The sequence below is a fragment of the Myotis yumanensis genome, unplaced genomic scaffold (assembly GCF_028538775.1).
Source record: "Myotis yumanensis isolate MYYU_CA2020_CCGP unplaced genomic scaffold, mMyoYum1.0.hap1 SCAF_4, whole genome shotgun sequence".
NCBI lineage: Eukaryota > Metazoa > Chordata > Mammalia > Chiroptera > Vespertilionidae > Myotis > Myotis yumanensis.
Window position 1 is genome coordinate 10,022,390 of NW_027223755.1, and position 22,789 is coordinate 10,045,178.

The 22,789-nt window shown below is 43.1% G+C and overlaps 1 protein-coding gene across 4 annotated transcripts in view; it reads left to right on the forward strand.

Moving 5' to 3' along the window:
- Positions 1-22,789, forward strand: part of NNT (nicotinamide nucleotide transhydrogenase) — a 78,828-nt gene that overhangs the window by 26,910 nt on the left and 29,129 nt on the right. For all 4 annotated transcript variants that reach the window (XM_070411878.1, XM_070411876.1, XM_070411877.1 and 1 more), the window contains exons 8-17: positions 5,982-6,115; positions 6,403-6,594; positions 7,708-7,861; positions 10,521-10,682; positions 11,658-11,768; positions 12,532-12,677; positions 14,146-14,341; positions 16,121-16,354; positions 17,423-17,583; positions 19,523-19,702. In XM_070411878.1, coding sequence (XP_070267979.1) covers positions 5,982-6,115; positions 6,403-6,594; positions 7,708-7,861; positions 10,521-10,682; positions 11,658-11,768; positions 12,532-12,677; positions 14,146-14,341; positions 16,121-16,354; positions 17,423-17,583; positions 19,523-19,702 — 1,670 coding nt within the window. The remainder of the gene's footprint in view (positions 1-5,981; positions 6,116-6,402; positions 6,595-7,707; positions 7,862-10,520; positions 10,683-11,657; positions 11,769-12,531; positions 12,678-14,145; positions 14,342-16,120; positions 16,355-17,422; positions 17,584-19,522; positions 19,703-22,789) is intronic.

Below are 22,789 nucleotides of genomic sequence, written 5' to 3' on the forward strand. Positions count from 1 at the left end.
TTCCTCCATCTGAGATTTGGTTTCTGCCGCCTCCCGCTGGGTGGTAAGCCCTCCTTCTCCATTCACAGCCCTGTGCCGGTGCCTCAGATCCCAGTGGTTCTCAGCTGCGCTGCGCACTGTGCTCTCAGCGAGAGTGTTGGCTGTTGCCCATGGTGGCATGGTGGCACGTGCTTGGCACACAGCCTGGCACACAATAGTGGCTCAGCAGATGTTGCCACCCTGATGATCCTGGGGGCCTTCCTTAGGTCTTGGTTGGTGCAATCCCGTTATTTTTCCAGGGTTATCCAAGGGAAGATGGAGAATGCTCCGTTGGCTCCATTTTGGGTAGGAACACTGCAGAGGGTAACTGAAGACTGAGGAGCTAGCGTTTTCATTTTCCTCCGATACATATCCAGAAGTGTATTTGCTGAGCTGTAAGGTAGTTCTATTTTTAGCCTTTTTAGGAATCTTCGTAATGTTTTCCACAGTGCCTGTACCAATTTGCCGTCCCTCCAACAGTGCACAAGGGTTCCTGTTTCTCCACATCCTTGCCAACTCTTGTTTGTTGATTTATTGATGACAGCCATTCTGCAGGCGAAGTGGTTTTGATTTGAATTTCCCATGATGTTGAGCATCTTCTCATGTTTGTTGACTGTCTGTGTATCTTCTTTTGAGAACTGTCTCTGTGTTCTTTGCCCATTTTTAAAAATCCTCACCCATTTTTTTTTTTAATTTGAGAGAGAGAGAGAGTGAGTGAGAGAGAGAAAGACATCCATCAGTTGCCTCCTGTACTCACCCTGCCTGGGAATCAAACCTGCAACCTTTCAGAGTATGGGAGGACACTCCAACCAACAGAGCAACCTGGCCAGGGCTCCTTTGCCCATTTTTGATAGGATTGTTTATTTTTTTGTTATGGAGTTGTACGCATTCCTTATATAATTTGGATATTAATTCCTGTTGGCTATGTCACTTGCAAATATCTTCTCCCATCGGTAGGTTGTGTTTTTGTTTTGTTGATGGTTTCCTTTACTGTGCACAGCTTTTTGATTTGATGAAGTCCTGTTTGTTTATTTTGCTTTTGTTTCCCCTGCTCGAGGGGACACACCCGAAAGATATTACTAAGACTGATGTCAAATAGTTTATTACCTGTGTTTTCTTCTAGGAGTTTTATATTTGCAGGTCTTACATTTAAGTCTTTAGCCTGTTTTGAGTTTGCTTTTGTGTATGGTGTGGGATAGTGGTTTAGTTTCATGGTTTTTTATGTATCCACTTTTCCCAGCACCATTGTTGAAGAGATTGTTATTTCTCCATTGTATGTTTTTGCCTCCTTTGTTATAGATTAATTGACCTTACAAGTTGGGATCTCTATTCTGCTCAATTGATCTATGCATCTGTTTTTGTGCCAGTACCTCATGTTTTGATTATTATAGCTTTGTGTTATAGTTGGAAATCAGGGAGTGTGATATCTCCAACTCCCCCACTCCCAAGATTTCTTGGACTGTTGGGGAGCTCTCTGAGAGAGCTCTCCTGAAAACCAGCATGGGCTCTCTAGTGATGCGGCCATGTCGTTTATGTGGAGTAGAAATATAGCACAAAAGAAGAACTTTCCACATTGATTTTCAAACTTGTTCTTTCAGACAAGAGAAGGATTACAGCGATGCACTCTCCATTTTTTAAATTCCACGAAGATAATTTTGTTTTGATGACTGAGCAAAGTTTTCCCCTAAAGCAGGGGTGGGGAACCTTCTTTCTGCCAATGGCCATTTGGAGATTTATAACATCCTTTGTGGGCCATACAGAATTATCAACCTAACAGTTAGCTTGCTCTATTTGGTCAAACATTTAATTCATTCACCCTTAATGCCTTGGCAGGGCCAGACCAAATGATTTCCAGGGCCCTATATGGCCCTCAGGCTGGACGTTCCCCACCCCTGCCCTAAAGTAAAGGTTTATTTTTCAGATGACTCTGTTCTTTCGTCTGCAAGCATTAGGATCTTCCAGGACAAAACTATATAGAGCAGTGATTTCCAACTTAGTTGAATTATTTAACTTAAAAAAATGATTTGAGAGAGAGAGAGAGAAAGAGAGAGAGAGAGGCATTGATTTGTTGTTGCACTTATTTAATGTGCCCTGACTGGGAATTGAACATGCAACTGTGGTATCCTGATGACACTTTAACCAACTGAGCTACACCACCTGGGCCTAACTTTTTTTTTTTACTGAGTAATCAGATTCATTTACTATCCTCCTCTTCCTTAAATATATTATTGTATAGAATAGTTGTGTAGAATTTTATAATATTACTTTTACAAAGTTTCATTGGTTTTGAGAATTGTGAAGGGCAGAGAGAAATACTTACATGTTGCAACATCGTTACCAAGGGTTGGTAATCACCGGCTGTCTACGCACCTCTTGGTAGATTTCAACACCCACAGGGCGACTTGTCATCGAGAGGAGGGTGCCAAAATGGGGAGTTTTCTGTTTCCATTCATCAGTCTTGTCTTCTTAGAGTGTGTTTGAGCACATTTAGTGAGAGACGGGGCTAAATTTAACAAATGTTCTGTTAGGAAAATGTGTGCTACAGAACTGTATTCTGCTTTGGTCTGTTATTTGTCCAAAAGTATGTTGCAACATTGGGAAGCACTGTGCTCCCTGCAGGTAGTCCCCGAGTGGAAAAGGGTGGAAAAGGATGGGGAGGCGGAGGCTGTCTTAGGTGAAGCAGCCCCTGCTAGAGCTAACAACGAGAACTTCCCACCCTGTGCATTTCTGCATCTCCTGCATCCCCCTTGCCCTATCCTTTCTTGTGCTTAGTAGCAGTTAGCGTGGTCTAGCTGCATAACAACTTAACCCCGAAGTGTGTAATGGCTCAGACATTCTAGAGTGTACTTCTTGCTGATTAACAGTGGTGGATGGTTGACACATTGGTGGGCAGCTCTTCTTCATGTGGTCCCCTGGGGGATTCAGGCGCGACAATGTGGCCATCACCGTCATGAAGCTGTGCAGGCCACTCTGGGCGCTGTCTCTGTTCCAGCCAGCCGAGGACAGGGACGCAGAGGAGTGTGTGTGGGAGGCCTAGTCGTGGCGTGCTGGGGGCTAATTCCAGCAGGTCATAAATGCAAGAAGATCATCAAAAGTTTGGTGAACCTTGAGGCTTCAAGCAGGGCTGAAGATACATATGATTGCCTGCTGCCAGACAGCTGAGGGCATTCCCCAAACCTGAAAATCTACATGTTATCACCTGCTGCTGGCCAAACAGATGAACAACCTAATACTTTACTGCTTACCAAACTTTACCTTTGATATGTGTATTTGCTTTGCTTTAGGGCAAAAATGTGTGAATACAAAGCCCTGGGTCCGGAGATTCAGAGAGAACTTAGTTACTAAAAGCTAAACTCCATCTGGCTCTCCCATGTATTCCAAATTTATATTTCATGTCTAGTTTATTTAATTTACGTCGCAGCCCCTTCTCCAGATTCCTGAACCCTTCTAGGTGCAGGATAACACTCTGGCAGTGGCACACACCAGTCCTGCTCACATTTCTTTTGCTAAGAGTTAGTCATACGGCCAAATCTAACTGTGAGGGAAGCTGGGGATTGTCGCCTAGCTGTGTGCTCGGGAAGAAGAGAACACTTCATTAGCCTTCCAGGGCTAATAGAACAAATGCAACTCTACTTAAATTAACACACACACAAATTTAAGAACAAAACCATGAATTTTCCAGGGGCACAGTTCAGCCCATAAGAACTGTGAATTTGCTGAGCAGCAAACAGCCTTTTTCCTCCTCCCCACTTTTGTCATTTTATCTGGTCGCATTTCATTTGTTCATTGGGGCTCAGATCCTGACTCGGAGACAGATGAGTAGATCGAGATTCCCGGTACCACCGCTTAACAGCAGATGTGTCTCTCAGATTCCTCATCTCTGAAAGCGGGTAAAAATTTCTACCTTGCAGAGTTACTTGAGGACTAGATGTAGGAAACACCCACTGTAGGGTCTGGCCTGTAGACTATTAGCCTAATTCCCTTCTCTTCCATTGGTGACACCTGGTCTTGCGAACCGTACTCGGGACTGAAATGCTCAGCGACGTTTGCAGTAGGAAGTCAGATGTTTTTAAGGACCATGTGGAATGTCGAAGGTGGTCTCTGAGGTTGTCAGGCTCTGGACATACTCGTGAGGGTGAGGAACCAGCACCCATGGAAGGCGATCTGGTATGGGTCTCCCTGAGGAGAAACACGGCTGACCTGTGTTTTATCTGAATTTTATGAAGATAACCATTTCATTGAGGCTCTTTCTTTAAAAAAATTTTTTTTATTGATTTCAGAGAGGAAGGGAGGGGGAGAGACAGAAACATCAGTGATGAGAGAGAATCATCGATTGGCTGCCTGCCCCCTATTGGGGTTCTTGCCCACAACCCAGGCCTGGGTTCGATTGCCCTGACTGGGAATTAAACCATGACCTCCTGGTTCATAGGTTGACACTCAACCACTGAGCCACACCGGCTGGACCATTGAGGCCCTCTTATGAATTAGCCTTGTTCTGAGCTAAGTTGAATGGCTTGAGAAATAAACAGTATTATTTCTGTTTTTAAAGATAACCTTTAAATCATTTTGTATTAACTGGTAAAATCAGAATGTGTAATAAATATTCATTGATTAGTTTTTTAGGAATTTTGGTAGCTAATGTACATCTAACATGTATTGGAAGGCACACATGTTATAATTTATATGAGACTATTATACATTTTCTTATTTATGCTGTTATTCAAGTGTGAGATTGTTTTGTGAGAATTTCCATAGCTTATAGAGTTGTAGTAAAATTTTGACTTTTAGCTACATGGAAATTTGCTGCTATGAGAGGTAAATTATTAACATAATCCAAGTTTTCTAAATAAGTATGTTCTTTAATTATTAGGTAAAAGATTGTTTTTAGATTTCTTCTTTAAATAGCTCATTAGGGATTTCTCCAATCTGCTAAAATATGCCGTTGACCAATGTGTTTCGTAGGCATTAGTACATTGAGGAGTATCTCCAGGCCTTTGGTTTGTGAAACCCAAGTTTTTGCTGGCCTGGCTTTTTCTGTGGTTCCTTAGACAAGTAATTAATTATTCAGAGAACATTTTCCTCTGGTTCCAGGGGTGGAGCTCACATAGAAAGTACTTTGCTTGAGTCACCATTTGCCCACCAGATAAATTTGTGGGTCTTTTGGGGTTTAACCACCTGTTTTTAGGCAACATGTAAGTATAAATGTATTTGTATAATAAAGGTCATTTGATTTTTTTTTTTGGGGTTTCCCATGAAAAAAAAAGTACTCTGCTTGACTTTAGCTTGGGTCAGGATCTCTGCATTTCTGGACACAGCCCTCTTAGCCTCCACAGTCGTTTTCTACTGAGATGGAGGGGTTGTGTTGGTGCACCACAGGGCTGCCTAAATCAGCTTCATTAGACCATGCATCCATAGCACTTTCTTGACTCTCCTCAGAGCTATCCTGTGTTAAATTAGGATAGATTAATATAACATGCAGGAATACCTGGTGATGTTTGCTAAAATGATTAGGAAGCTTCTCTTTTGTAACTCATATATTACTATAGAATATTCCCTTGACATTTGTGACCTTCATGAATTGTCCAATTTGGGAGCACATAGTTTCCTTAATAGCTTATTATTATGCTTTTTTTTTTTTTTTTAAAAAAAAACAACAACCAAAAACAAACCAAGCAAAATGTTTCTCTCTCATGAGTGGTCCTGGAGGTAAACCCTTTGGGAAGAGCAGTGCTGGGATTTCCATGCTGAGCGATTGGCTCCATCCCCGCCCTGGCTTTGCAGCTCACGTCCTATGCTTCCTTAAGATTGACCACTCTCACCTGTGGCATGGACTTTAGGGGTCTCTTGCAGGAGTTTAAGTTTCAGATGCTGAGTTCCTGAGTGCCCAGAGACGACTGCAATACTCAGAATATAGTTTTAAAAAATGATGATGTAATTTGTACTGTTTTCTTTGGTTTTATTAGGTAAAAAAGCTCCGGTTTTATTTAGTAGAGAAATGATCGAGTCAATGAAGGAAGGTTCAGTTGTTGTGGATTTAGCTGCAGAGGCTGGTGGAAACTTTGAAACCACGAAGCCAGGAGAACTGTATGTTCATAAGGTATCGCTCAAAGCTTCCTCTTCTATGAACCAATTCCCACATCTCCAGGGATTTGTGTGAGTGTTTATTCCGTTATGTATTTAGAAAAACCAAAGCCTGAACATTTTAAAAATAAAAAATAGGCACATTTAAAGGTCCTTTTGAAATGTATATTTGTTTGTGAGGATGTGTATGTATTTATAAAGATACAGAATTTCAAAACGTAGCCTTGCCTATGACTGTGAATTGTCCTGGAAAGAATGGGAGCATACGAATAGGCCTTTCTGACTGCATTTTTGTTTATTCAGGGAGTTACTCATATAGGCTACACAGACCTCCCCAGCCGAATGGCCACGCAGGCCAGCACCCTGTACTCCAACAACATCACCAAGCTCCTGAAGGCCATCAGCCCTGACAAAGATAACTTTTACTTTGAAGTGAAAGATGACTTTGACTTTGGTACAATGGGCCACGTCATTAGAGGAACTGTCGTGATGAAGGTGGGTACAGAGATCTGTTCTTTCCTGAGTTTTCATTGCAAACTTGGTTTAGGGTGTCTGTCCACGGAAGAATCCTAGTTTGGAATTGGGACCTATTCTAATAAAGTAGTGATGTGTTGCTTTTTTGCCAATAAAATTGTTTAAAAATGCAGAATGACTTAGCTATTGCAAAGACTTATATACACACATGACACACCTAAAATATGCATAGCTTTTGAAAAACGGAAACAAGCAAAACAAAAAATCAGAATTGAATAAAGTGAAAATGAAATGTTTCTCAAACCTATGTGCTTTTAAGGATTTGATTTGTATTCTTTCATGTGTGTTCTATGCACATACAAATTGTGTATCTATGCATGTATGTGTAACACAAACATATTTACATAAACATGCATTATATATTTATATAAAACTAGAGGCCCGGTGCACGAATTTGTGCACAAGTGGGGTCCCTCGGCCTGGCCAGCAATTGGGGCCATTGGGGCCGTCTTGCCCAGTCCTGATTGGGGCGATCGGGGCCAGCTGGCGGGAGGGCGGGAGGTTGGCTATGGGAGCACACTGACCACCAGGGGGCAGGTCTTGCGTTGAGCGTCTGCTCTCTGTTGGTCAGTGCGCATCATAGTGACCGGTTGACTGGTTGTTCTGTTGACCAGTCGTAATGGTCACTTAGGCTTTTATCTATCTTATAGAATGATAATTTATAAATTACTAGTATATGAATTTATTTATTTTTACTTATTTATTTTTTTGTTAATCCTCACCCGAGGATATTTTTTAATTGATTTTTATAGAGAGAGTGGAAGGGGGTGAAATGAGAGAGAGAGAGAAAGAGAGAGAGGAACATTGATGTGAGAGAGACACATCGATTGGTTGCCTCCTGCATACACCTGGACAGGGCCTGATCAAACCTGCAACCCCGATACATGCCCTCAACCGGAAATCAAACCCGCAACCATTTGGTGTACAGGCTGATGCTCGAAGCATTGAGCACACCGGCCAGGGCTGTACAAATTTATTTAAAAGTATTTTTAAAAGAACAGTTTTTTCCCCCTCCAACCTATTTTTAAAACCCTGGATTGACTTAAGAAATGCTTTTTTGCTAATTCCTGTTAGGATGGCGAAGTGATTTTCCCCGCTCCCACACCGAAAAACATTCCTCAAGGCGCCCCAGAGAAGCCGAAGACAGTGGCTGAGCTGGAAGCTGAAAAAGCAGCGACAGTCACGCCCTTCAGGAAAACGATGACCACGGCTTCGGCGTATACCGCAGGTGAGGCCCCTCCCACTCACCAGCCTGTGGTCTTGATGATCTGAATTTGCATAGTCATGTCAGGAGTAGTCAGTGAAATGCTTTTGCCCGTCTTTGGATTCCATTAGGAATTGGGCCCGTAGAAGCAGTTTTCCATAAACATGCTGTCTGTCCCACCCGGTGGAGTTGGAGATTGTGTAGATTTGCTACCCCAGGAGCTAACAGGCACCATGCTATATACTGGAATGAATGTGTGGGAAAGCATACACAGGCGGTGAATACATTTCCTTTTATAAAAACATTTTAAATATGATTGTCCATATTTTTATCTACGTCAAATATATTGAGTAGTGGTGTACGTCAGATCGTGTTGACGTGAAGTGCGTATAAATGTGGTTGTTTGTTTATTTGGCGGTTTATAAAACATCAGTTCTGATGGTCAGCACAGCTGGGTCAGACTGGGGAACACTGGGGAACCAGATGTTTCCGCGGAAGAGTGGGCAGTACAGGCATAGCATGGAACCCATTTGGCCAACATTCTAAATTATCCATCTCGTACAAAAAAATCCAATTTTTAAGCGATTATCTCTTTTCTTTACAATTTAACAGCCAGTCTTTGTTTTTAAATTCATTTTTGTGAAAACACTACAGAGTTATTATAACAAAAGGACAAATATTCATTCTGGCTATGAATTGTTGAGTCTGACATGTGGGTATTTGATATTATATTGGTTTCTCTCTCATAGAATAAATTAAAAGTGTTTAGATCTGCTTAGAGCCAAAACCAACCCCAAACAAAAGCAAACGCTGAAGAATTAAGGACCAGCACCAGGCACAGAGAATTCTTGTAGCCTCAGCATTCCCCTAATTCCCATGTGAGTCCAGATGTTTGAAAGCTAAGTATGTTAACTCTCCTTGAATAAAGAGCAGATCTCAGCAAAATGACTAAGAGAACCTCTAGTTATGAATGTTGTGAGTAAATGGGCAGTGTCCCTACTTGCACTTGTTTGTTAAAAAAAAGAAGCTGGATTATTGTAATGTACACAGAGAGTACGTTTATCAGTAGGATTGTAAGTTGCCATTCTGTTTGAGATTCATGAGGATATATGATGATTTATTTTTCTAGGTTTTTCTTATGTAAAGTTAAAGTTTATTGCATTTTAATAGGTATGACAATGACATATTCCAGTGAACAAAAGGATGGCCCTGTATTTGTTTTTCTTTGCCTTGACCTTCCTCCTTTGCAATGAAAACAAGTATTTTTTATTGTGTATGTGTTAGGAATCTATTTGAATAGCATACTTCAAGGAATTTGATTTTATTTCCCCCCTTTCTTTGTTCTCTGCCTTTCTCTTCTTTTTCCTGTGTTATACAGACTATAGATATTGCACATCTGACATTATTATGTGTATTGTAGAAAACACATTAGTTTATTAAATAGTTGATAAGAAAACCTGCAGATGTGATTTCAGTCTTTTTCCACATGAGGACAAAGGTCTAATAATTTTACAGATGAGGATACTATAGCACAGAGAGGTTAAGTGACTTGTCTGAGATCACACAGCTAGCAAGCTGCCGAGTCAGGATTTGATGCAGGCACTCTGGCTCGAGGAAAGGTATTCTTAACCACAGCCCCATGCAGCTTCTCTAAAGATTAACTGGAGCGCCAGACAATATCCTATCTAACTTTCCCTCTGCACTGGAAATCTTCTATGTGCGTGGGAAAGTAAAAATGAAAACGACGGTCTTATTGAATGAGTTAAGGTAAAATGAATGTCAATGCCTACATCCTCTGTCTGTGCCACTTATAAAGAAATAGTTCGCATCCAGGGAAAAAAGGACCCTCTTCAGGAAAAGTCAACGCCAGCTCCCTGGCCGCCTGCTCTCATTCTGCCTTTCCTGACCACTGGGTCCCTCTTCCTTCTGTTCCCAGCAGCTGTCCACATGTTTGCTGTTAGGAAAGGCGATAATTAAAGATGTGTGTCCAGAGCTGACTGTTTGTATTGTGCACATTCTTAATTTAATTGGCCGTGTTCTCTTGTCTTTGTACAATCCTGTTTGCTGACTTGGTGCTGAGGCTGGCGCTGCCTGCCCGGCCAGCGGTCCAGCGCAGATTCGGGAGCAATTGCAAAACTCTGAGCCGGGTGGGTGGAAGCCATATGTCTGGGAGGTGCCAGAGGCAGTGAAACCCTTCCTACGCGTTTCAAGCCCTCTCCCTCAGCCACATCTGAGATAACATAGACCTGGCCTCACAGGAGCCCTGCCAGAGGAAGGTTGTGTCTTGCCCGAGTAGGAAATGCTTGGGGAGACCTATAGGCCTGTCATTGGGAAGAAAAACACTTGTCTAAACACACGTGACATTGTCAGTGAAACTTAAAACAGGGCAGGGAACAAGCCCCACAAAGGGAAATGTGCACATTGCTATTAAAGTAACTCAACAATTTGAATAGATTTTACAGTTTATTTTATTTTGGTGGTAGGTGGCCAGGAAGTTGAGCTTTGTTCACAATACCTCGATCCCTCCTCTCTCCCCCTTCCCAACCATGAAATGTCTCAGAAATCTGTGGAATTGAAAAGCACTGGCTATTCCACATGTTTGCTTGTCTGTGGGTGTGCATGTGCTTTCAATCTTCCTGAGATAAGTGGCTGTCAGCTCATCCTCTTTCCTCTCCTTCTCCAGGTCTCACCGGGATTCTGGGCTTGGGCCTCTCAGCTCCCAATTTAGCCTTTTCCCAGATGGTGACTACGTTCGGCTTGGCCGGCATTGTGGGCTACCACACCGTCTGGGGAGTGACCCCTGCCCTCCACTCGCCACTGATGTCCGTGACGAATGCCATCTCAGGTTTGTTCCTCTTTTACCAGCCTCGGGTTTGCATGGGTTTATAGAGTGCTTTGCAGGAGGTTTATGAAGTCTGTGTTTGCAAATGGTCTGGCTTGGCGTCATGGGTTGTGGTTGTGGTGGCCTGGGCTCCCACAGGCACGGGGCTGGGCTGGGCTGCTTCCATCTCCAGCAGCGCAGCCACTGTCATTTCCTTCGGCTGTGACCGCCATGGAAGAAGGGACCCCCCTCCCCCCATAACATTTGGGAAGCAGTGCTCCATAGACTCGTGGTGCAGCCTCCTCTTGGGGCTCTTAGATCCGGCTGAGCGTGCAGCCCAGCAAGTCTGCAGCTGCCGCCCCTGATGTCAGGTTCACCTGAAGCTTATGGGGCAGGACACAGCGGCCAGTAGGGCAGCATCAGCGGCTCCCCGGGGGCGAGTCTTCACAGAGGGCCCTGCCGCAGTCCACACCCTGCCAGGGGGCTGTTCCCTGTGGCCCCCAGTGACAGCTTGGATCTGAGGAACGAGATCCACATTGGACACACGTGGGAGCTGCCCTGCTTGGACGCCTCCTGGCCGCTGTGGGAATCTCTTATAACATGGCCATAGGCATAGCTTTCGGGATCTCCGCAGGGATGATGTCCAGTTCCAAGAAGTGCCAAACTATGGCTTCACCATCACGTATTCTAGTCCAGGGACTGTTCCTTCCAGTTCAGTTGCAGCCTATCCCCGCGGGTCCCTTTTCACCATAGCAGCGTTGTCTAACGACCTTTTTGATTTATGTCGTTGGCAGGGGAATGGAGATAGAAAGACTGAGGAAGGTCAGAATCTTATGCAAAAGGGGGAGGGGTGTTGTTAACTCTTTGCCTAAATGGTACCTCAGGGGGAAGGCTGTGTGAGAACTTTCTCCCTCCTGAACCTGTGCCTGTGACGTCCTCCACTGTGACATTGATTGGCAGTGTCACTGGCTGTTTACCATCTTGATGCTTTCTTCGCAGGGTTGACTGCAGTTGGTGGGCTGGCGCTGATGGGCGGCCATTTGTACCCTTCCACCACGGCTCAGAGCCTCGCTGCTCTTGCTACCTTCATATCCTCGGTCAACATCGCAGGTACGATGGCGGCGACAGAAGCCACTGTGCTATTTGGAACGGGAACATGAGAAGAAAATATAAATGAGTATAACATAGACATTCCATTAAAAGTGTTTCACTCAGTTCATAAATGCTCTCTGTGGAGGGAAATTAGTTACTTTGCCTGTCTGTAAGTTTTAGAAACTCTTTTGATAAAGGTCCCAAAACAAATAGAACAAATATTAGCTGGGAAGTTATTAAATGCATAGTTGGGCGTTAAGTTATGAAGCATGATCACCATAACATCTCTAGATAAGTCTAATTTGAGATAAAAATTTTAGTCTTTTGCTTTAGCCTAGCCTGCATTTATTTCCAAAAATGTGCACGATACCCATTTGATGCTATTTTGTAGCTAATTCTTTATGGGTCCAAGAAATCCAGTGCCCTTTGATGTGGTGTTTTTTCTCTTATCATTTATTATAGACTTTAACAAACAGGATAACCTATTAGAAAATAAACCCTGCCTTTGATGGGTTGCATTCCCACCCCGTCTGAATGGCTGGTTACTTGTAGTCATGTGGAAATAGTTGGTTCTGCCTGATAGCAAATTTAGGGTTTTTTTCCCCCTCTTTCAATGGAGCTGGCTTGAATAATAAAATAACATCTAATTTTGACCGTCTGTTACTTAACATGATATTTATCCATAGATGATAAAGGTGCTTAAAATAGAAGAATTGTAGCACGTTAAAACAATGGTGTTGCTCAATGAGGTAACCTCTCTGTTTTATATTTATTTGATAAGGTGGCTTTCTGGTGACTCAGAGGATGCTGGACATGTTTAAGCGTCCCACTGACCCCCCGGAATACAACTACCTGTATCTGCTCCCTGCTGGTACCTTTGTTGGAGGATATTTAGCTGCCCTCTCCAGCGGTTACAACATTGAACAAGTAAGAGGCTCTTTGGAAAGTTGCTATTTTTGCCACTGTTTTTCCCTCAATTGGAGTAACATTCTCATTACCAATATCCACACTTTATCATGCAGATACAACAGTAACTCTAGAAACATCTTGGTCAAATAAAGCATCGGGACCCTGGATTCTAGAGCCAGGTTGACCCACTCCCTGAATGTGCAAATGTGGGTCCCCCTCTTTGTCCCCAAGTTTTTCCACATGTACAAATAGTCAAGAAGGTTATTAGCATCCTCTTTTTTTTAAAAAAAGATATTTTATTGATCTTTACAGAGAGGAAGAGAGAGTAATAGAGAGTTAGAAACATTGATGAGAGAGAAACATCGATCAGCCGCCTCCTGCACACCCCCTGCTGGGGATGTGCTCGCGACCAAGGTACATGCCCTTGACTGGAATCGAACCTGGGACCCTTCAGTCCATAGGCCAACATTCCATCCACTGAGCCAAACCGGTCAGGGCCCATCCTCTTTTTGCACCAGGCTGGATTAGTGTAGGGATGCAATGAAATAATCAGTAATACATTTGAAAAAGTATATTATTAAGTACTATTAGTCCTTTTCTTACTTTCCCCCCTAAAATCTAGTACATCATCTCTTGTTATCAGGAGATGTTATGCCAATTAATTTTAAAAAGATAGTTTACAAGTGAATACTCTATAACAAAACAAATAACCTAGTTGAACTTTGAAAGGTCTACATGTAATTATAATACTCAACTTTGAGCTTGGTATTTTCCGTGTCTTTGCAATGACGGTCACTGGATTGCAACCTCCCAGGCAGCAGGCAGATCACGTCTCCCTTGGTTTCTCCTGCTTCCACCATGTAGCATTTGTTGAATGAGCACAGTCTCTTTTTGAGAAGAGCTGGAGCGGTGAGTCAGAGAGACCCATGTCTGACCTAGATTTGCTTCTCACCGATCAGCTGACCTTGGAAACATTATGGAACCTCTTCAGGCTTTGGTTTTCTCTTCTGTGAATGAGGCTGAAGATTCTTTCCTCCTGGGGATCTCATGGGACTGAGTTACAACATTAATGCAGTGTGTGGCCCGGTCCCCTGGCACAGGCAGCGTCAGCGGTCGCCTCCTTTCCAGCGTTTGGTTAGATCCCATAATGACATAATTTAGATTTAGGTACTTTCATATGCATTTGTGCATGCCATCAAATCCCGAAGAAGCCAATTCACATGAATGGTATAATTGCAAGTACAATGGAGAGTATTTAGTATCCCTAATGGGTAGGAAAATATACCGAAATATTAAAAGAAGAGCTCATAGTGGTTTCTCTATTGTCTGCATTTAAAGTTGTTTTTAGAGAATCACGTTTCCTCACAAGCGGTCTTTCCTGTGTTAATAGACCGAAAGTTTTGATATTCTCTCTCTCTCTTTCCCCTTCCCCCTCCCTCTCTCCCCCCCTCCCCCTTCCTCTCCCTCTCCCTCTTCCTCTGGAAAGATCATGTACCTGGGCTCAGGTCTGTGCTGTGTTGGTGCCCTGGCCGGCCTTTCCACCCAGGGAACTGCTCGTCTTGGCAATGCATTGGGCATGATCGGCGTGTCTGGAGGCCTGGCAGCCACCCTTGGAGGCCTGAACCCGAGCCCGGAATTGTTGGCTCAGATGTCGGGAGCCATGGCTTTGGGCGGCACCATTGGTAAGCACTGTGGGCTTCTGCCTTTGTGCAAACCCATGCTCCCTTCTCACTTTTGACTCAGTTGATGTACTTACTCTGTAAATGTTGTAGTGTTTGTGTTTGAATGAGAATTATACCAATTGTGATGACTATTCACCAAAAGAAAATAGATAAATTATAGTAGAAACAAAGGTAATAATGCTATCCATACTTTTCTAATTAATTTTTTAGATTTTGTTATTTGGCTCTTGAGGTTGTCCGTGTTTATTGTCTCTGGTAGAAATACTGTCTAATGATGGGCTACTGTTCATCTCTTCCCAACTCCATGTTTAATGACCACTCTGGTGGCTTGACATTGGCCATGGTTTCACTTAACTGTTTTGTTGATTATCCAGACCTGAGAAAGCGCTGGAGAAAATGTTGATAACACAGCTTCAACTGAAAAGTGTGTTGTGTCCTTAGCCATTATATTGTGAACAGCACAAAAACTGGTCCAGTGTCCTCCTAGTGTGTGCGATCCAGCGAAGTCGTCGCTCACACGGTTGACAGTGAGCCAAGTTCTCACATGCATCTTGCTTCACTTTCGTCTTGTTCGTTACTGTTAACAAAATTACCAACCAGCATTCACGTGGGAACCACACAAAGGCATCAGCAAACACTAGGTTGGCTGCAGGCACCAGAGTTTGGCAAAAATCAACAAAAGCATTCTGTGAAAATCAATTGGCCGTATGGCATTTACATTAAAGAGAATTGTATACTTTATTATTATTTGAAAACTGTGCGCTCCATTCCATTGATAGGAGTAAAAAGTCGTGTGTGTATTTATACACACAAATGTTTTTATCCTGAGGAGCTGGTGGCTAAATACGTAGTTATCAGTACGTTAGCTTTCAGCCCCATTTTGTCCTGACTGAAAAACCCTGAAGGAAGGTGCCTGTGCTGGGGGTTCAGGCAGGAAAACCTTTAGACGCTAGAGGCCTGGTGCATGACATTTGTGCACTGGGGTGGGGGTGGGGGATCCCTCAGCCCCGCCTGCATCCTCTCGCAGTCCGGGACCCCTTGGGGAATATCCTAAGCTGGCAGTCAGACATCCCCCCTTGGGGTCCTTAGCGCTGCTGTGGAGGCGGGAGAGGCTTCCGCCATTGCTGCTGTGCTCACCAGCCGTGAGCCCAGCTTCTATGTTGAGTGTCTGCCCCTTGGTGCTCAGTGTGCGTTATAGTGAACTGTCATTCCGCATTTGGTCGATTTGCAATTAGCCTTTTATTATATAGGATAGGATGAGCTCAGCACTTTTATATCACCTGGCCAGAACCATGCAACTCCTTCAGAATTGCCTGATTTGGACATTGATTACCCAGATATTTGCATTTCATTACCTTTGGACTTGGCCCTGTCCACCCACCTGAAAACCTAGGCCTTCTTCATGTCCAGCTGGTTCTTGTGTGCCAGGCTTGGGGTATCCATGCCGGCGGGGAGAGTTTCAGGGGAATTAACTGGAGCTTTAAGGAATCTGAGGATGTGCTAGGCCAGGGCCATCTTTGAAGGTTGTGCAGGTAGGAGGCTCTCTGGAGCTGGGCCTTGGCTAGGTGTGTTGAGAAAACCTGCTATTTTGAAGGAGTGTATGTAGCCAGCGCCCTTACTGCCTATACATTCCCCTCAGGGTACCGCTAGCCCATGCGAGGAAGCAGATGCTTCTTTACTGGTGACACAGAGGGAGCCTCTTAAGGGTGGCCTTTGTAGCGGTTCCTCCTCCAGGGTCTGTCCCATTATAATTTCTCTTTGACCTGCATTTCCCGACAGGATTGACAATTGCCAAACGAATCCAGATTTCGGACTTACCTCAGTTAGTGGCTGCTTTCCACAGTCTGGTGGGCTTGGCGGCGGTGCTGACCTGCGTAGCTGAGTACATTGTGGAGTATCCGCATTTCGCTACAGACGTAGCGGCAAACCTCACCAAGATCGTGGCCTACCTCGGGACTTACATCGGCGGGGTCACCTTCAGCGGCTCCCTTATTGCCTACGGAAAACTGCAGGGTAAGTGAGTCGGCACCACAGGGAGGTGAATATCTATTGTTTAGGGGGCTGGGAGGGCCCGTTAAAATTTCAGAAAGCAGCTAAACAGTAGAACCTGTTAGGTGAAGCGTTTGTGTAGCACTCAGAATATATAAGCCTTTTTCCTCTCCACGAAGGTGCTTCCCTTCATGGATCCTTACAAGTCTTATAAAGTCTTGCAAGGCTCGGGAGCTGTTGCTTCTGCGTGCAGTTAGTGCAGGAAGCCAGGACACAGAAATGTGCGCAGAGCGAGTGACTGACGTTGGCTGATGCATGTGAACCAAGTGACATCGCCATCATCCTTGGCTTCCTGAACAGAGGGGAGCTCATTGCACACGTTTGTGCGATGAGCATACGGCACCTGCCTTGAAAACAGATACGCATTTCTGGGCTCCAGTTTGGCAACTTTTGCTACTGCTAAAACCACATACGAAAATAGAAGTAAAGAAACCCCCCCACCTAGGCTGCTTCCGGGGTTTTCATGGAAAAAACGAGTCTCGAGAGAAACTAGTTTGTGATTTAAAAATCTGGTCTTGCCTCTCAGTAATCAACTCATTAAAATTAAGTGGGACCTTCCATGGAACTTAAACATCACGGGAAGAACTTCCTGCCTAAGACAATCTGTCTTACCCTTCGTCCTCAGAAACAGCTAGCAGACCAGCCCCTCCGCTCCGGGCTCAGTGGATGGGATCAGGGATGCAGGTGTGCTAGGACGTTGTTCTGAAGTTTTAAAGGAAGAAGACAACGTTTAACTTCTGTGTTAGTCCCACGGGAAAAGTGACTTTTCAGGATTCCGTGACCAGGGTGAAGACGTGTGGTGGGAGCCAGTAGGGGACAGTTACATGGAGGCATACGTTTCCTGCTTCCACTAGTTTTCTGCTAATGGGAAGAACTCGAACTGGCTTTGATGGTTCAGTATCTGGTGATAGGAAGTGATGTTTCGAATACCATGTTTTAATTCTAATGTTGCCTTTTGGTAGTTTAGGGTTAGAGGACGGACACTGTGAGGGAGGGTTTCTTCGGTGCTGACTGCCCTGTGCTTGGTTCCAGGCATCCTGAACTCGGCGCCCCTCCTGCTGCCCGGGAGGCACATGCTCAACGCGGGCCTGCTGGCGGCCAGCTTGGGTGGGATCATCCCCTACATGCTGGACCCCAGCTTCGGCACGGGCATCCTCTGCCTGGGCTCCGTGTCGGCGCTCTCTGCGATCATGGTAAGAGCTGGAGAGGAAGTATAGTCTAGTTATAGTTTTATCTCTTTAAGACCCACAACAGAATAGATATATTTTATTTAAAAAATAATTTTATTGATTTCAGAGAGAGGAATGGAGAGGGAGAGAGAGATAGAAGCATCAATGATGAGAGAGAATCTTCAGTTGGCTGTCTCCTTCACGCTCCCTGCTGGGGATCGAACCCGCAACCCCAGCATATACTCAGACCGGGAATTGAACTGTGACCTCTTATTTCATGGGTGGACGTTCAACCACTGAGCTATACCAGCTGGGCAAAACGAGACCGATTTTTATGTAATCCTAAAAGTTTGGCTGTGATTTCAACACGGAACCTTTAGAACGCTAAGTAACTTAAAATTCTATATACAACCACTGATGATCTATTTTTATTTTGACTTATATAGCATGGATTTTTGTTTTATTTTGAACAAAAGAAAAATAGTTTTGACTTTTTTTTTATCTAACAGGGCAGAAGAAGTAAAAAAAAAAAAAAAAGTGCCAAAATCAAACCTGTGCATTGAAATGTAAAACTTCAAAAATTGTTACTTTTGAGGAGAGGTGAATTTGATTAAAAATACTTAATGACTCTATGAGAATGAGTAAAATATTTCATGGCCTAATATAATTGGTTTTCACTTAATTTACCAATACATGAATATATTCACATTGTAACTAACTCAGAGTATATAGGAATACGGGGAATAAAAAGCAAAAATCTTTCCACAATCCCTTTTCCTCTCTAGTTTAGTGATTTGGGCTTGCATCCTGGATATCGTGAATGATAGAGACTTTAGAGTCTGTTGTGTTCCTTCAAAGAGTATTGGTTATAATGATTTCCTTATTAGTTTTTGTAGGCAGCTCAGCAGGCTGGATCCAAATTTCAAATTCTGGCTCCGCTTTGGCATGGGGCAGCTACAATCTTAAAAAAAAAAATTCCAACCGGAGTTTACATTCAGTGTTACTTTGTCTTAGTTTCTGGTGTACAGCATAGCGGTTAGACCAGGGGTGAGCAAACTTTTTGACTCGAGGGCCACAATGGGTTCTTAAACTGGACCGGAAGGCCGGAACAAAAGCATGGATGGAGTGTTTGTGTGAACTAATATAAATTCAAAGTAAACATCATTACATAAAAGGGTACGGTCTTTTTTTTTTTTTTTTTTTTAGTTTTATTCATTTCAAACGGGCCAGATCCGGCCCGCAGGCCGTAGTTTGCCCACGGCTGGGTTAGGCAATCATATACTTCACACAGTGCTCCCCCCGATTTTTCAAGTACCCACCAGGCACCATTCATAGTTACTACAATATTATTGACTCTCTTTCCTATGCACAGTTTACATCTCAACAATCTATTGTGATTTCATCTTCAGTAGGATTGTTTGGAGTCTGCCCGCATATGCCTTGTTCAGGAGTCAGCCAGAGATGTGGGCAGAGTTCAAGCACAGAATTCGGGGCTTTCTTTCTCTAGCCTACTCCTGTGCAGAATTTACTTTCTCACTTCCCAGCTGCCTTAGTTGCCCTAAACCCTACCCTCCGATCTTCAAACGAGTGAGACTGTGGGATTGTGTTTTGTCCTAGCTGTTTCACTTGGCACGACAGGGCCTGCCCTTAGGCTAAAGCCATAAAAACTGGGAAATGCACTCAGCGCAGTCCCTGGTTTCCAAGGGTGGGCTCCTCTCCAGTTTCTGCCTGCTTTTCATCACTGCCTTTTAGGGATGGGGGGACTTTCGATGGTTCAGTGTTTACGTGTGCTGTATCTGTGGGAGACTCGGCCAGACAGGAGGTGCCTGGTCGTGGCCAGACTGAAACGTGTGTGTAACGACAGTCGTTGGAAAACTGGAATGATGAAGCACCGAGCTGTTCGAGGGCAGAGGCTGTATTTGTGTTGCATTAATTTTGAGTCGCTCTTTGCTTATCGTCGCAGGGCGTGACCTTGACGGCTGCCATCGGGGGTGCCGACATGCCCGTGGTCATCACTGTGCTGAACAGCTACTCCGGCTGGGCCCTGTGCGCCGAGGGCTTCCTGCTCAACAACAACCTGCTGACCATCGTGGGCGCGCTCATCGGCTCCTCCGGGGCCATCCTGTCCTACATCATGTGTGTGGTAAGAGACACGTGCCTGACAGACCCGGGAATGGCGTTCTGCACCGGAGGGCGCCTCTGTCATTTCTGTTACTTGCGGTAAAAATGACTACCTCAGCTTTCACTCTCTTTCACAGGAATCCCAGTGTGTAGCATTTGAATCAACTTGCGAAGTTGATTCAACTTTTAAAGTACTCAGTGTAGATAATTAGGAAAATGAAAAAATAAAAATCTTCTGACTCCCTCTGCCTGAAAGAACTCCTTCAGGTTTTGGGTTATTTCCTTCTGCTCTTTCTTTGTGAATTACATGTCTGTGCATTCCCTTGTCTAATCACCAAGTACACTTTCACATTTAGTTTTTTAAATCTTACAAACTATGTTCTTGCCATTTTCTTATTAAAAACGCTTTCTCAATATTATTTTAAGGGACTTCATCACTAATCTATTACATGGATATATAAAAATATATTTAACTTTTCCCCTAATGCTGTACCTGTTAGGTTGTGTGATTTTTATTTCTCTTTGTATATAAATACATCTTCGGCACTTCTGATTTTTGTCTTAGGATTGATTCGTAGAAGGGAGAGGGTGTGCACATTTTTACGGGCTCTTTCTGCACATTCCCGTGCTGTTTCGGGAAAGCTTGCTGCAATTGACACTCCCACTGGTCATCTGCGAGAGTGCCCTCCTGAAGTTTTGTGGTCAGCATGGTTTGTTTGTTTTAAAAGAAAAGAAAGAAAATTAACAAGAAAAATACTTCCTAGCTTCCTTTTTGTTTTTAATTCTCTTCTTGATGGCAAGAAGATATCCTGCAAATAATTAAAGGCTTGACTAGCAACCTTTTTCTGATTATAGATGCTATTCTCTAAATAATCGTTTCCAATGACTGTGAAAGGACAAGCATGAAACTGAGTGAAATCAGCATGTGAGCTTCACACCGATTAATAATTCAGAAAAAGAATACTTAACCCATCTTCATTCTTTTATTACATTATTTAAAAAACCCTTATTAGACAATGGAGATTTTCTCTTATATTTTAATTGAAAAACTCATTGCTAATTGAATTCTGGAGTTGTCTTTTTATAATAAAAAAATTAGTTTTCTTTGGTCATATTATAAAACAAAGGATTTGATAGCCCAAGTTTAAAACCAAGTTAAAAGGTTTTGAAATTAAATCCCTCTAGTTGTTGAGGAAGTTTTGGAAAGGTGGGAGGTTCTGTGTCTCCTATTTGAATAATATCAGGCTTTGGAGGTTTTTTATTTTAAAACCCAAATGTTTATGAAGAAGAAAACATTTATTCAGTTACATTAGAAATAATTTTTCTAAAAATGAACCTTTTCCCCTTAGTTTGGCTTTGCTTCATGTGGTGAATTTAAATGACCAGCAGGGGGCAGCAGATTTTCACTAATACGTATGGTTGGTCAAAGCACTGATTTTAAAATTAAACGAGAGATTGGAATTTTAGCACAGCCAGTGGCATTCTGGTACGGGCGGAGGACGGAGGACTTGTACCTAGATCTCGGAGTGTCATCATGGGTACCTTCTTGCCTTTCTCCTTTTCTTCTTATAGGGTTTTCTTCAGCTTCTTAAATGTATCAGCACTATTTGTCTAATTTTGTCTGTCTCTGCTTCTTTTATTTCCTCTCCATTTCCTTTCCTTCTTCATTTAGTTTCTTATTATTTTTGGTTAGAGGACTACAGTAGCTTTGATAGTAGCAGTTCTATAACAGTTACTAGAATAAGGTAAGAAAAGGCAGGAGTTGAAAGTCCTCTTTTCTATGTCTACTTATGTGTTATATCATCTTTTTCTTCATTTTTTTATTTCTTTTTTCTTGATCTGTTTTCTCTATTTATTCTGTTTTCTTTTTTTACGTCCTTTCTACTTCCTCTGCCTCAGGCATGCCATTCACTGCCAGTGTACCGCAGATATTTGTTATTCCTGTACTGTGTATAAGGTTGACAAGCTATTCTTATAGTTGCCTGTGACCACAAGTATCACACTGGTTCAGATCAATGCTCTGTAATAGCAAATTGTAGTCATTTTGGCTCAAGGACGGTTGAAGCTTTAATCTTAAAAATTATTCAGATATAAAAATAAAAGGCATGTATTGTGGGAAATTTGGAAGAAAATAGAAAAGGATGAATAAGAAAATAAAATAATCTATAATCCCATTACCACCTAACTGTCCACATTTAATATTCTAATTATAGTCTTCTCACATGCATATGTTTGAATGCATTCTATGACACGGCTTTCGAACCATTTCTGGTGTCTGCTAAGGTGGTGTTATATCATACCCAAGTCCATATTATTAGTTGCTTTTGCCTTTTTTTCCTGCAGTACACTCTCCTGGTGCATCGTTGGTTATTGCCTTTATGTACAGTCACGTGGTCAAGGTGGCTGTTGATATTGATGAAGGGGTCTCCTCAGAGGACTCGTTGCAAGTTCTCCTGGTGGGTGATGTGTAGAGCAGGCGTTTTACTGAACCCTCTGCTCCTCTGTCTTATTACAGAACAGACGACAAAAGCAAGGCTGCTGTAGTTTTCTGTTTTGAAGACAGAAGTGGTCTTCACTTCTACATTTTCCTGGTTTCTGACTTTTCACATTCATCTTCAAGAATTCTTAGCCTGTGCCTGTTCATGATAAGAAATTGTTTCTTTGTGGCTGGTTCCTACTAGCAGCTCAGAGTGGTTCATAATACTAATAAGAAGGAAATATCTGCTCTTTGTTAGGCAGAGTGCAATGCTGCCGGCGCTGCACTGGGTGCTGTACAAATATTAGCTCATTTACTCCCCACCCGAACTCTGGAGGTAGGAAATTCTGTTCTCCTTTTACAGGGAAGGTATTTTAAGAGGTCATGTATTATTCGCTTTGGTGTTTATAGAGCCTGACCTAGCACCTGGCACATTCAAAGAAATACAAGAATTATTAAATAACTATTAGATGAATATTTTATTTGTTAGCTCTTTTCATATTTTGGAATCCTCTCCGGATAGGCTGTAGTAGCAGATATACTATCAAATGTCGATATCTTGTATTATTACCAGCACGTTTACCTTCACTGTTTTATTATTTATTGAAGGAGACGGGCGAGTCCAAACCAGAC